The 13,212-nt window shown below is 37.6% G+C and overlaps 1 protein-coding gene across 1 annotated transcript; it reads left to right on the top strand.

Moving 5' to 3' along the window:
* The first annotated feature begins 8,787 nt into the window (after positions 1–8,787).
* LOC148578587 (uncharacterized) lies at positions 8,788–9,774 on the top strand. The gene has a single exon (XM_088500759.1). It carries the CDS (start codon positions 8,788–8,790, stop codon positions 9,772–9,774), a length of 987 nt encoding a protein of 328 aa, XP_088356885.1.
* Positions 9,775–13,212: the final 3,438 nt, after the last annotated feature.

Here is a 13,212-nt window from a genome sequence, read left to right as displayed (position 1 = left end):
TTGTTTACTCTAATCATCCAATCAGAAGCTAGCATTTTCGTTTTCTTCCCCTAAATGGTGGTTTTGGAATTGCTGCCAGATTAACTCTCTTTAACCCATTGGACAAAGATCTTCTCTGATAACCTTCCACACATGCCAACATACATTAGAGTAATAATTGAAATAATGCTAAAAGGCACCTCTTAAGTCCTAATTTGTGGGTGGAATCATAATCAAAATGCAAAAAATCAAGCAAATGTCAAAGATGACCAGATAACCACTTCAAAAGTTTTCAATGATTTTGCCATTATCACGTTCGTGCATCACAGGTGCTACACTTAGAACACTCTAGTACACATTATTGTTTCCTTTCCTTCTATTTTTTGTTTTTTTGTTGTATTTGGATCTTTTCATATTGTTGGTCATATTTCAATTTTGGCCATTGATTAAAATTGAATGTTTATCTTTTAATGGTGGAGATTGAAACACAACTTAAAACATGAGAAGATCTGAATATTTTTGCCTCTCTCTAACATAAATAAAGCATAATTTTTAAAGGGAGAGACAATATTATCTCCCTCTTTAAGAAGAGGGAGAAACTTAGAAGATCCAATTTTATTATTTATTTATAATGAAAATTTACTTTCAATGTACTTCTTTTGGAAGTAAAATTCATCGAATTCATTGTCACCTGTAAATTGAAAACAAAAAACAAAAACCTTCAATTAAGTTTATAGAAAAACAAAAGAGAACAGGTAGTATGAATTGGTCAGGTTTAATTAATGCTTTTGTTAAGTAATATTGAAATAGTAAATTTTTTCATTTGCACAGTTAAGTCAACCATTTTGATTAAACAGGAAAAAAATAGATGTACTAAAAAAAATATATGGTGCTTCAATTCATTGAATAAAGATTGGTACTTGAAGATCTCTAGCTTACTATCAGTTGAAGCTTCATTTCAAAAGTAACAATACATAATGTTAGGCAAGTAAATTTTCAAACAATCTAGTTGCTAATTACCTTAGTCATGTATTTTCACAGAAACAGCACAACTTTTAGTGATTACCCAATATTCCAAACAACTACAACTATATAAAAATATTTCAAATTGGGATAACATAAAGAGAAGTTAATAAATTTGTCACAAACCATATTTAAAGAACTCAAGTGATGCCACAAACAACAAATTCAGCCCATATTTAAAGAATTCAAGTGATGCCACAAACAACAAATTCAGCCTTATTTCATGAACAATCTTTAACAACGAAACCAAGGATTCATTCGTCAAAAAGTACAATTATACTCGTACTTTCCACGTTTTGTGGCAAGCTGAAATTTAATCCATACCAATATCATAATAACTAATAAGAATAAGAACCACGTGAACTTCTAATTGAGACAATAATTAATAGATCTCATAATCAATTTCAACATTCTTCTTATATCATATATCAGCAATTACTGATTTCTTTTTTACCCAAAGAAATTCTTACTCTATACATATGACTGACACATTATCTATTGTCTCAAGCTCTTCCAATTTTTTCTGCATAGTTTAAGAAAATACAGGAAATTAATTAGTTTGAAAAATAAATAGCAATAAAGTTTACGAGAAATTCTGACAGATAACAGACAATTTAGAATTTGCAAAGGACTTTGGTTACAACAAAATTAGATTCCACTTACCTAGTAAGCAAATCAAAATTATAAGAAATAAAGAAAGAACCAATCAATAATTTATTGTCATGATCAAGGCGCTTGAGTTTTGCAAGAATCCTATGCTTACCTATTTTTACCCACCAATTACAGAACCATTTACAACAACACTTTAAGCTGCAACTCGTTTGTATATGTGTGAAACCTAAACATCAAAACAAAAGGGACCAAAAAAATTAATACTTAAAGCAATCAGCAAAAGAAAAGAACTCGAATGTTGAAAACTGAAGCCCTGTTAACCCCACTTTAGAATAGATAAATAACAACAGAAATAGTGTGCATATGGACGAAGAAGAAGAAAGAAAGAATCTTTTCCTGCTTTTAGGCACGTGACGTAAAGCAGATTCCATCGCCGTTCCATTTTTCTGATAGCGAGTTCTTCAATTTTTGTTTCTTACTGCGGCGACACGTTGTTGAAGACCCTTGTTTTCGTGCTCTTCATTGTACACCTGAGGCTTCGCACGGTCCTCGATTCCAAGATTCCAATGATCCCCAAATTCATATTTCCTCAAACTCTGTTCTGTGCTTTGTTTGTTGCTAGAACAGCAAAACATGAATCTTACTAAGAACATAAATACATAGTTTAATAAGAATACATGTACATGAACACTGTTAAGAAAACGCAAAAGTCTTAAAAAAATAAAAAAATTACCATGATTTTAGCAAGATGTAGGACTCTATTTTCAATTAATCGCTCCTTGAGGCCATAAATGAAAGCTATCAGTTCAAGAAAAAATAAGGCTACAGTTGGTGAGAGAAAGAGGAAGAGGAGGAGTGGACATTGTTGATGAGCTCTTTAATGGGCTCTTTTATCTCCTTAACTTGTGAATTTTCCGGCTAGCTTCTGCTCCTTTCACAACTGACCAGTGGTGACAAAGAAAGGCTTCATCTGCGCCCCATAGGCGATGACATTTACAACTTCTAGCTCTATTTTGATGAGTGAATGCCTAGCCGTCTCTGGTGACTTGGAACACAATTTCCAGATGTTGAGATGAAGATAAAAATGAGGAGTACGATCAGAGAAGAGAGAAAAAGAGAAAGAGTGTCGAAGGGAAGAGAGTGATTCTGATTTTTGTGGGTAAAGGAGAGAGAAAGCCAGAAATAGATAGGACATAGGAAAAAGGATTGAAATTTGAAAATTTTTGAAGAATTACGCCCAAAACTTGCCATCGATCTCGCTCAAATTATTGCAGTATGCTTAATTACCCTTCCATTGCGTGAAGAACCTTTGTGCAAAACAACGCTACATCCTTCTTTCAGCTAAAAAGGTTTGCGAGACACTTGTCATTCTCTCAAAAATCATCTAACAACGTTAAATATAATGTGTGGTTTTACTATTTGACTAGTTAACCATTATATATTTATAGATATTTAATATTATGAAAAATATGAAATAACTAAATATTATGTTTGATTAAAATAAATTTATTTTTTACGAATCAAATTAAAAATTTTAAAATGTGAATAGAACTCAAATAGAAAAATTTAAATTTATAGATAAAATTAGAGTGAAGTCTAAATTTTATCTATCTATTATCTACTCCGGAGTAGTTGTTTTGATCAATTAAGTTTATTGGTCTTTCTTACCTGTGTATTAAAAAAAATAAATACAAATAATAAATTAATATTTTATTGGTTAATATTCATTTTAGTTTTTGCAAGTAACTAACTTATTCAGGTCTGTAATGTATGAAAGAATGTTTGACTTGTTTAAACTTCCAAAATTAAAACGACATATCACGGCATCAAGCACAATAGCACATATTTGCACGGAGCTAAGGGCCAAAGCAGAAAAATATGTATCTGATTTTGACAGCAATGTATGTGGGTGGGAGCTTAATTGATTTTACAAAGGATCGATAACTATGCGCGGTGTTCCTACTTTCTACTGGGTACTGTCTGCCTTTGGATGATGAGGTGCGTGGATGGGTCCGAAATGTTCCGTCATAAATTAAAGACAACCCTCTCGAACAAAATGTAGCATACATTATTTGTAAAATAAAATTCCGAAATGTTTGGTAACCAAAGAAAATCAACCAAAAACAGTCATAATTTACTTTATTTAACATTCATTAATTATTGCGACAATTAATTAATGCTAAATAAGGTAAGTTTTGACTGTTTTTTTTGTTTACCTAACATTATCCAATAAAATTATGAATTACTAATTATTACCCCCAAGAATTTTCCTAGCTACTCCATTACCTTTCAAGTTTCAGATTCTTCAAATAAACATTAATTATTATTAATAATATATCAATCAACGCTAGCTTCTGTTCTCTTTGAATCAAATTATTAAAAAATTTAGAGTAGTCTATCCGATTGAGTTTCTTACACCGATACACATGCATGTAGACGGATTAGTCATCTAACTTGGCTACGTATTCTTTGTGTTATTCTGTGGAAGTATTGTCATTAAATTATTCATTTCAAAAATTATCTTTTTTAAACATAAAATTTTAATATCATACCATAAAATTATTAATTCTAACAACTTAAACTGATAAAAAATTATATAAATGATTATATCTGTAATATGTATACTATTCTCTCTTTCTCCAGTTCATCAAATATTTCAAGGCAAGCATGCATGCATATATATGCAAGAGAATATATAATTGCTGAGGTTTGTCGTACTTATGGGGGGCCGGGTTAATCACCACCAGCATTAACCCTGAACCTATGGATCTGATCTTCCTCGTACCATGCACATGATAATCATGTGAGTAGCCCCACATGAATAGTTACTTAATTAAATCATGAGTTACATGGGTTGTAGTACACTACCACGTTCATGCTTTTAGTAACATACTATACAATGCCATAAAGTTAACTACTACTAATAATCACATGGAGTTTGAAATTAATTCTTCTTAGTATATAAAATTGGATGTGTGATGTGTCAGAAAAATGGAAAGGGGACGGTGCCGACACAAGATGATGATGCATGACTACTCTCCTTCAATTCGATTAGTTTCGACATTATCATCAATTATGGACTCTATGCTGTCCATGATGCGACTGCATGCCCTGCCATATTAAGCTGCATTAATGCAAACTCTCCTACGAAAGTACAAATCCTTTGAATTAAGCTCGTTATTAAACGCAATTAGGGATGAACGGAGTTGTGGTTCGATTCACATTAAAATCATCGGATTGAATTAAATTTAGATTTAATTTGATAAAATTTTTTATTTTGTATTTAGTAAATTAAAATAATTATGTACTTATATTTATAATTTTTAAAAGATCTGAATATTTTTAAAATACTTAAGATAGAATTTTTTAAAATTAACTTGTACTTTTTAAAATTTAAAAGTCTAATAAAACCTCATATCTTAACTAATTTTTAAATGTAATGCTTGTATTTATGTCATTATAGTATTTTTAAATTTTAAAAACTATTTTACCAAATACAATTATTGTTACTTGTGTTTATTAAAAGCTATTTTTAATTTGATTTACCAAACATAAATGTTACAACTTTTAAAAAGCCATCTTTTAAAAGTAAACTTTTATAAACTACTTTTGAAAAGTAAAAATTTTTCCAAACTAAGTCTTAATATATGTTATTTTTAGGTTTGGATCCAATTCGATCCAATCCGCACATTTACAGATCAAATCTTAAATATATCTATAAAACATAAAAATATTTTAAAAGTTTATTTTTATAAAAAAATGTCAATAATTTTTTTCATTTTTTTAAATATATTTACTCTTAAAATATTATTAAATATATTTTTTTAAATAATAAAAATAAAATAATACAATATATATAATAATTATTAGTTGAAATAAAACATAAAAATAATATTTACTTATTTATTTATTTATTTTTGCAGATTCGCGAATATGCGAATACCTACATGAAATCCACAATCCGATCTTATTAATGTGCGGATCCGATCCAATCTGATAGTTTTGCGGATCGGATCAATATTCGCCATTTTCGATTCAGATTCGAATAAACACTGAGGATCGGATCTAATCTATGAACACTCCTAAACGGGATCATCGCTCTGTTAATAGATTCAACATAAAAATAAAAACAATAATATGTATAGCAACTAGGGCTGTTAAACGAGTCAGTCGGGTCATTTAGATCTGATTCATTTAAGTTCACTTTATTCACTAGTCATAATTTTTCAGTTCAAACCGTTTATGATCATCAGTATGATAGATTAAATGGACTGACCGTTTATCCTTTTATTTTTTTTAATATTTTGGCAAAAGATAATACTTTTAAACCAAATAGTATTTTTTAAGCTGATGAGTTGGATTGGAAGAAATATTAGCTAAAAATGTTATTTTTTAAGAACAAAATGTCTAAAAAAATAAATGGATTACCCATTTAGCCCATAGCCTGTTTAACCTGTCATTTTTTTGGATTAATCGGATTCAACTCGAAATTTAAGTGAACATAATTTTAGAGACAATACCCACTCGTTTAAACAGTTAAATGGGTTGGCCTGATAGGTTTAACACATTTTGACGGTCCTAATAGTAACTTTAAACTCTATATTATTACTTTCATCTTTTTTCAAAAAAAAGAAATCTTTCTTTCGTGAAATCTTTTATTAATGTTAGTTTTCGAAAAAAATGATGTCATACAATTACTTTTTCAAAAAATTTAAGTTGGCAAAAGGAATTAATATAAATGATTATATTTTTAGGGTGTTCTTTTAAATAAAATTTTTTTTGAGTTTGGTTGATTTTTCTTATATTATGTCATATTTTTTTTAAAATTTAATTTAATAGAAGGAGACAATACAAATAAATATATCTATAATACATAAAAATGAGTAGAAAAAAGAGTTTCACTTAGGGTTACAGATGGTTTGAAAAATAGATAAAACTATCCTTTTCGGGTTTTCCTTTTACTAACAAACATAATACAAGTAACCATGCACACTATCGGTTGTTGAGGTTAAAAACGAAAGTATAGCTTCAAAATGAGAAGTTATAAATCTGTTCTAATATTGGATGCCTGGTGGTACTAGTAGATATCATAGGAAAAAGAGGGAGAATGGAAAATTGGATGACTTGCGGTTGCTATATATATAAATCGCGAAGATTAACTAATATATATAAATCCACATCATTAATAATCTTGATGCTTGGTGGTTGCTATATATCTACGAAACTCAGATAGATACCACCTGTTACGGTGGGTAACCAGAGATTGGTGGGCCGGATGGCGTTGGTTGGCCCAAACGTGTGAGGGAGGTGACTATCGAGTGAACCTGAAACTCGGTGTTCCTCCGTCCGACTTGTACGTGTGAAAGAATGGGGGGTGGTACCTGCAAAGACACTCCGATGCCTAAGTTAGCAAGAGTGTGAGCAAGTTTAGAATGTATTGGACTTAGTGATACCTGAGGGAAGTCAGGGTATTTATAGTGGTGAACCAATAACCACCGCTGAAGTAGTGCCACCTTTTTAGGCGGATAACCGTTCCCATATCTTAGGGAGGTTAAGATATGGCTCTATGAAGTGGTTAGAGAGTTTCTAGGGGCAGTTACTCATTCGAATGAGTGTTATCTGCCAGCTAACCCTCGTATCCGACTTCTTTGGAGCAGGTCGTGTTTAGCACCGACTTCTGGGACGAAGGCTGGTACGGGAGGAGGGCCAACCCTTTGGGTTGGGCTTCTTTGCTTAGATCTTGGGCCCTATTTATTGGGCCAGGGTATGAACAGTGCCCCTACTCGAGCCCAATTTCTTTTTAAGAGTTGGGTTCGAGTATTCAACTCGGGGTTTTGGCCGATTTGCAGGAGGACCGACGTGATGGTTTAGGAACCGACGTGATCTTTCTTGACCTTTCGGTTCTAACAGTTACGTCTAATCAAGCGTCGTGTCCGTTAGGGGTGTGTGTAGAGATTTAATGGCCTTGGTAACGGTGCATCTTTATTAATGACTGCCCCCATTTTACCAGTATGCCCCTAACGTTTTTATAAATACTTTCCCTCTCTTTCGTTGTTTCGTTTCTGCAATCTTTCAAATTTCCCTTGCATTTGTTCGTGCTGTATTGTTGCGTTTCGAAGGTTCTTACTTCCTCCTGTCTTGATTTCAGACTCAAAGGTTAGTTTTTTCCCTTCTGTGACATGTTTTCTATTTGCGTGCCTTTATCTTGTAGGTAGATTTGGTTTGTAGGCTTTAGTTCCGTGCCCCTTCCCTTAGAGACCGTGTGTTGATTTTTCTTTTCTTTTGTAGGTTTCTTGTCACCCCCTTTTTTAAGAAAAGAAAATGGCTTCCGTAGATGCTCTCTCCCAGTGGGTAGACGTTACGGTTCTAGGGGAGGAGCCCTCCGTTGACACTGAATTTATCACCCACCTTCGTACTCACTATAGAATTTGTACTTCTGAAGAAGATGAGCCCAAGTACGAGTTGGTAGTCCCGGGTCCAGAAGACCGGGTTTGTTTCGGGAGGGCTGACGAGACGGCCCCTCATTTCTTTTTTATGTATGAGAGTATGGTCACTCGTTTGGGCGTTTTCCTCCCTTTTTCAGAGTTTGAAATGTTTGTATTGCGTCATTGCCGAGTGGCTCCCACCCAGCTTCACCCCAACTCTTGGGGTTTTCTAAAAATTTATCAATTTATCAGCCAGGCTCTAGAGTTTCCGACTTCTCTAAGGATTTTCTTTTACCTTTTCCATATGACCAAACCCTTCAGTGGGCTAAATAATAAGCAACAGTGGGTGTCCTTTCGAGCCATTCAAGGTCGGAGGCTTTTTACCCTTTTTGACGAGTCCTTTCACGACTTCAAGAACTATTTTTTCAAAGTGCAAGCTGTAGAGGGTCACCACCCCTTTTTCCTGGATGAGCATTCCTCTCCCCGATTTCCTTTATATTGGCTGGAGGCCTCCCCCTGCGAGAAATATGGTCTAGATGACCTAAATGAGGTCGAGGTAGCCATTGTGGGGTTCCTCCGAGAAGTGTGGGGGAGGGCCCCATACTTGGATACTAAAAAATTTCTCCAGGGGTCGCCGGCCTTTGTCCAGCCACAATTAGGTAGCTTTTTGCACTTCTTGCTTATTTCCGACTTGCGATTTCTTTTTCCGACTTTATCTGATTTTAGCTATCATTTTGTTTTTGTAGAGATGGCAAAGAAAAATGCTCAAGAGTCTTACCAGAGGGTTCAGGAAGCCAAGGCAAAGTCTCGAGCCAGGTCTGGAGGTGTTAGAATGGTTGTCTCTCCCCCTCCTCCTCCTCGGAACGTCGGGACTTCCTCTCAACCTATTGTAATTTCTTCCTCTGCTTCTTCTCTGCCGCCCCCTCCCGTCCGACCTACTCCTGAACCAGAGCCAAAGAAGCGCAAGACCTTAGAGTCTGGCGCTACTGGTGAGGCGGACGCTCTTGCGTTCGTCCGAAAGAACATCTATCCTCATGCTCGTATGAGTATGGATGATGTCTCTGTTCGGCACTACCTCACTACTGTGGTTGAGGAGAGTCTCAAGACGGCGGGGGTTTGTGGCAAACTCTTGGATATATTTGAGAAGACTCCCATCAGCTCTTTAGGGACGACCTCGAGGGTCGAGGAGCTGGAGGGTAGGCTTCGTATATATCAGGAGCATGAGAAGGAGTTGGAGGGGAAAGTCGCCAAACTGACGGAGGAGAGGGACAGCCTCAGAGAGAAGGGGAAGAAGTTGCAAGCCCAGTGCAACATGGAGATGGATTTGAGGAAAGCAGCGCAAGCCAGCTACAACAGTTTGTTTGCTGATCTTGTGTCTGTAAAGAATGACTTGCTGAACGCTCGGAAGGCCTATACCGAGTTGGAGGACTCTATTGCGGATGGTGCTGACGAGGCTTGGAGGATTTTCAAGGAACAGGTCGGAGTTATTGCTCCTGACTTGGACCTTTCTCCTTTGGACCCTGATAAGATTGTAGTTGATGGTGCCATCGTGGATCCTCCTGTCCCCGTGGTGGAGTCTGAGTCTGATTTAAAGACTCGGGGTCAGAGGATCATAGAGTCCCCTCCTCGTTCCAAGGATGCTCCGAGTTCCTCTACCGCTCCTCCGACTTCCTCTTCGACTCCTGCTTCTGGTGTTCCCCCTGACTCTGCTGGTGGTGATCCTCTTGAGAAGTGATTTTGGCTATTGGGGCCCGGCCTGTGGGCCCCTCTTTTTTAAACTCTTTATTTATTTTGGTAGCGTTTGAACAATTTTTTGGCCTTTTAGGGCCGTAAACAAAACACTTTATGATACCCCTTTTTTATAAGGGTTATTGTAAGTTAAAAAAATAAGTACCCTTTTTTTTTGGATAAAGGTTTTGAGTTACCTTATGTGCGCATGCTTTTTCTGTTCGTGGTTCTTTTGACTCCTTGATCTTTTCTAGGAAAAAAAACCTTTTCTTTGGGGCTTGCCTGCTTTTCTGAATTTTCTTAAGGCAGCCTTGCTATTCTTTCATAGTTTTTCCTTATCTCTTTTTGTTATTCCTAGTACTCAATTTTGTTTTATTGAGTTTTTCGTCACTTAGGCTACTTTTGCGATTCATTTTAGCTTTACTCGGCTTCGTTTTCCGACCTATGAGTCGGATTGCTTCCGAGTTTATCATGATCGACTTCTATAGCCTCTTTACGCCGACTTGTACCTCGTCGTTTTATCCTGACGACCATCTAGGTCGGTTCATGGGATTTTCACGTTTTGTCGAGCTTAAATCGGTGCGTTTCGTAGAAGGAAAAATAAAAAAGGGAATTTAAAAGAGATATTTAAAATGAAAAAGATCTTTATTAATTGAGGAGGTACCTTATTGCTACTAAGGGCTTTTGATAATTTATTTCCCTTAGCCCCTACTATGATGCCTCGTTAAAAACCCTTCTCCAGAAAAAACCCTTTGATTCTGGGAAAAAATCATGAAGCTGGGAAAAGAGTACATCAGGGAGTAGAGTTCGCTTCTTAGCTGTAGTACCTTTTCATATTACAAGCATGCCATGACCTTGGTAACTCGGTGCCGCCTAAGTCGGTCACCTTATAATAGCCCTTTCCTAAGACCTCCTCGATCTTGTATGGTCCTTTCCAATTAGCAGCGAGCTTTCCCTCCCCAGATTTGTTGACTCCAATGTCGTTTCTGATTAAGACTAAGTCGTCAGGGGTGAAATTCCTTCGAATGACTTTTTTGTTGTATCTTGTAGTCATCCTTTGTTTTAGCGCTGCTTCTCTTATTTGAGCTTCTTCTCGGACTTCAGGGAGCAGGTCGAGCTCTTCTTTGTGCCCCTGTATATTCCTGATCTCGTCGTGGAAAATCACTCTTGGGCTTCGCTCATTGATCTCTATTGGGATCATTGCTTCTACGCCATAGACTAGTCGGAAGGGCGTTTCTCCAGTGGCGGATTGGGGTGTTGTTCTGTAAGCCCATAGTACTTGTTGGAGCTCTTCAGCCCAAGCTCCTTTTGCATCTTGTAATCTTTTCTTCAGTCCTGCCAGTATGACTTTGTTGGCCGCTTCGGCTTGCCCGTTGGCTTGTGGGTGTTCCACCGAGGTGAACTGGTGTTTTATTTTCATACTGGCTACCAGGCTTCTAAAGGTGGAGTCAGTGAACTGGGTCCCATTATCTGTAGTGATGGAGTAAGGTATCCCATACCTTGTGATGATATTTTTGTAGAGGAACCTTCGACTTCTTTGTGCAGTGATGGTGGCCAGTGGTTCTGCTTCTATCCACTTTGTGAAGTAATCTATTCCCACTATTAGGTATTTAACTTGTCCTGGCGCCTGGGGAAAAGGACCTAACAGATCCATTCCCCATTTTGCAAAGGGCCATGGAGAAGTGATACTAATGAGCTCTTCTGGGGGAGTCACGTGGAAATTTGCATGCATTTGACATGGCTGGCACTTTTTCACAAATTCTGTGGCATCTTTCTGCAAGGTTGACCAGTAGAATCCTGCTCGGATCACTTTCCTGGCCAATGACCTGGCTCCGAGATGATTCCCGCAGATTCCACTGTGTACCTCCTCCAACACCTCGGTGGTTTTTGAGGTCGGCACACACTTTAGCAATGGTGTTGATATCCCCCTTCTATAGAGAACATTTTTCACCAAGGTATAGTGTTGTGCTTCCCTTCGGATTTTTTGGGCTTCTTTTTCCTCCTTAGGGAGGATGTCGAATTTTAGGTATTCGACTAAGGGGTTCATCCATCCGAGGTTCAATCCGACCACTTCAAGGACTTCTAGTGTGTCTTCCATTTTTACCACTGAAGGTTCCTGGAGAGTCTCTTGAATCAGGCTTTTGTTATTTCCTCCTGGCTTGGTGCTTGCTAGCTTGGGTAGGGCGTCTGCTCTGCTGTTTAGATCCCGAGTTATGTACTTCACCTCGGTTTCTGCAAAGCGCCCCAAGAGTTCCGAGGCTTTCTCCAAGTACCTTTTCATAGTTGGGTCTTTTGCCTGGTACTCCCCACTTATTTGAGAGGTCACCACTTGGGAGTCGCTGTATACCATCACTTTCGTAGCACCGACTTCTTCAGCCAGCTTCAATCCTGCGATCAAGGCTTCGTATTCTGCCTGATTATTTGAAGCTGGGAATTCGAACTTGAGGGAAACTTCTATCTGGGTTCCCCTTTCATCTACCAATATTATGCCTGCGCCGCTTCCTGTTTTATTGGAGGATCCATCCACATAGAGTTCCCAAGTAGTCGGTTTGTCCTCTTGATCCCCTGCATATTCGGCAACGAAGTCGGCGAGGCACTGGGCTTTAATCGCCGTCCGAGTTTCATACTTTAAGTCGAACTCGGAGAGCTCTATTGCCCATTGTACCATTCTTCCTGCAATATCCGTTTTTTGGAGGATTTGCTTCATGGGTTGATTCGTGCGGACTCTTATTGTGTGAGCCTGAAAGTAAGGCCGTAGCCTTCGAGAGGCTATTACTAAGGAGTAGGCGAACTTTTCTAATTTGTGGTACCTTAGCTCAGGGCCCTGTAGAACTTTACTGATGAAGTAGATTGGGTGTTGCCTGACCTCCTCTTCTCTTATCAAGGCTGCTGAGACAGCCCTGTCTGCCACGGAGAGGTATAGGATGAGGTCTTTTCCGGGTATAGGTCGGGTCAAGATAGGAGGCTGGCTCAAAAACTTTTTGAACCCCTGGAACGCCTCCTCGCATTCGGGAGTCCACTCCAACTGGTGCCCCTTTCTCAGTAGGGAGAACAGCGGAAGGGATCTTAGTGCTGATCCTGCCAAAAATCTGGAGAGAGCTGCTAGTCGGCCATTCAGCTGTTGGACCTCTCTCAAACAAGTCGGGCTTTTCATCTCTAGGATAGCTCTACACTTGTCGGGATTGGCTTCAATCCCTCTTTGTGTTAGCATGAATCCTAGAAATTTTCCTGCCTCCACTGCGAAGGCGCACTTTGCAGGATTTAGTCTCATCCCGTGCAACCTTATGGTGTCGAAGACTTGTGAGAGGTCAGACAAGAGGTCGACTTCCTTCTTGGTCTTTACCAACATATCGTCGACGTATACTTCCATTAAGTTTCCTAAGTGAGGGGAAAACACCTTGTTCATCAGCCTCTGATATGTGGCCCCTGCATTTTTCAATCCAAA

The sequence above is a fragment of the Arachis ipaensis genome, chromosome B1 (genome assembly GCF_059453495.1).
Source record: "Arachis ipaensis isolate K30076 ecotype BB chromosome B1, ASM5945349v1, whole genome shotgun sequence".
In the NCBI taxonomy this organism is placed as follows: domain Eukaryota; kingdom Viridiplantae; phylum Streptophyta; class Magnoliopsida; order Fabales; family Fabaceae; genus Arachis; species Arachis ipaensis.
This window is presented reverse-complemented; position numbering and strand designations above follow the sequence as displayed.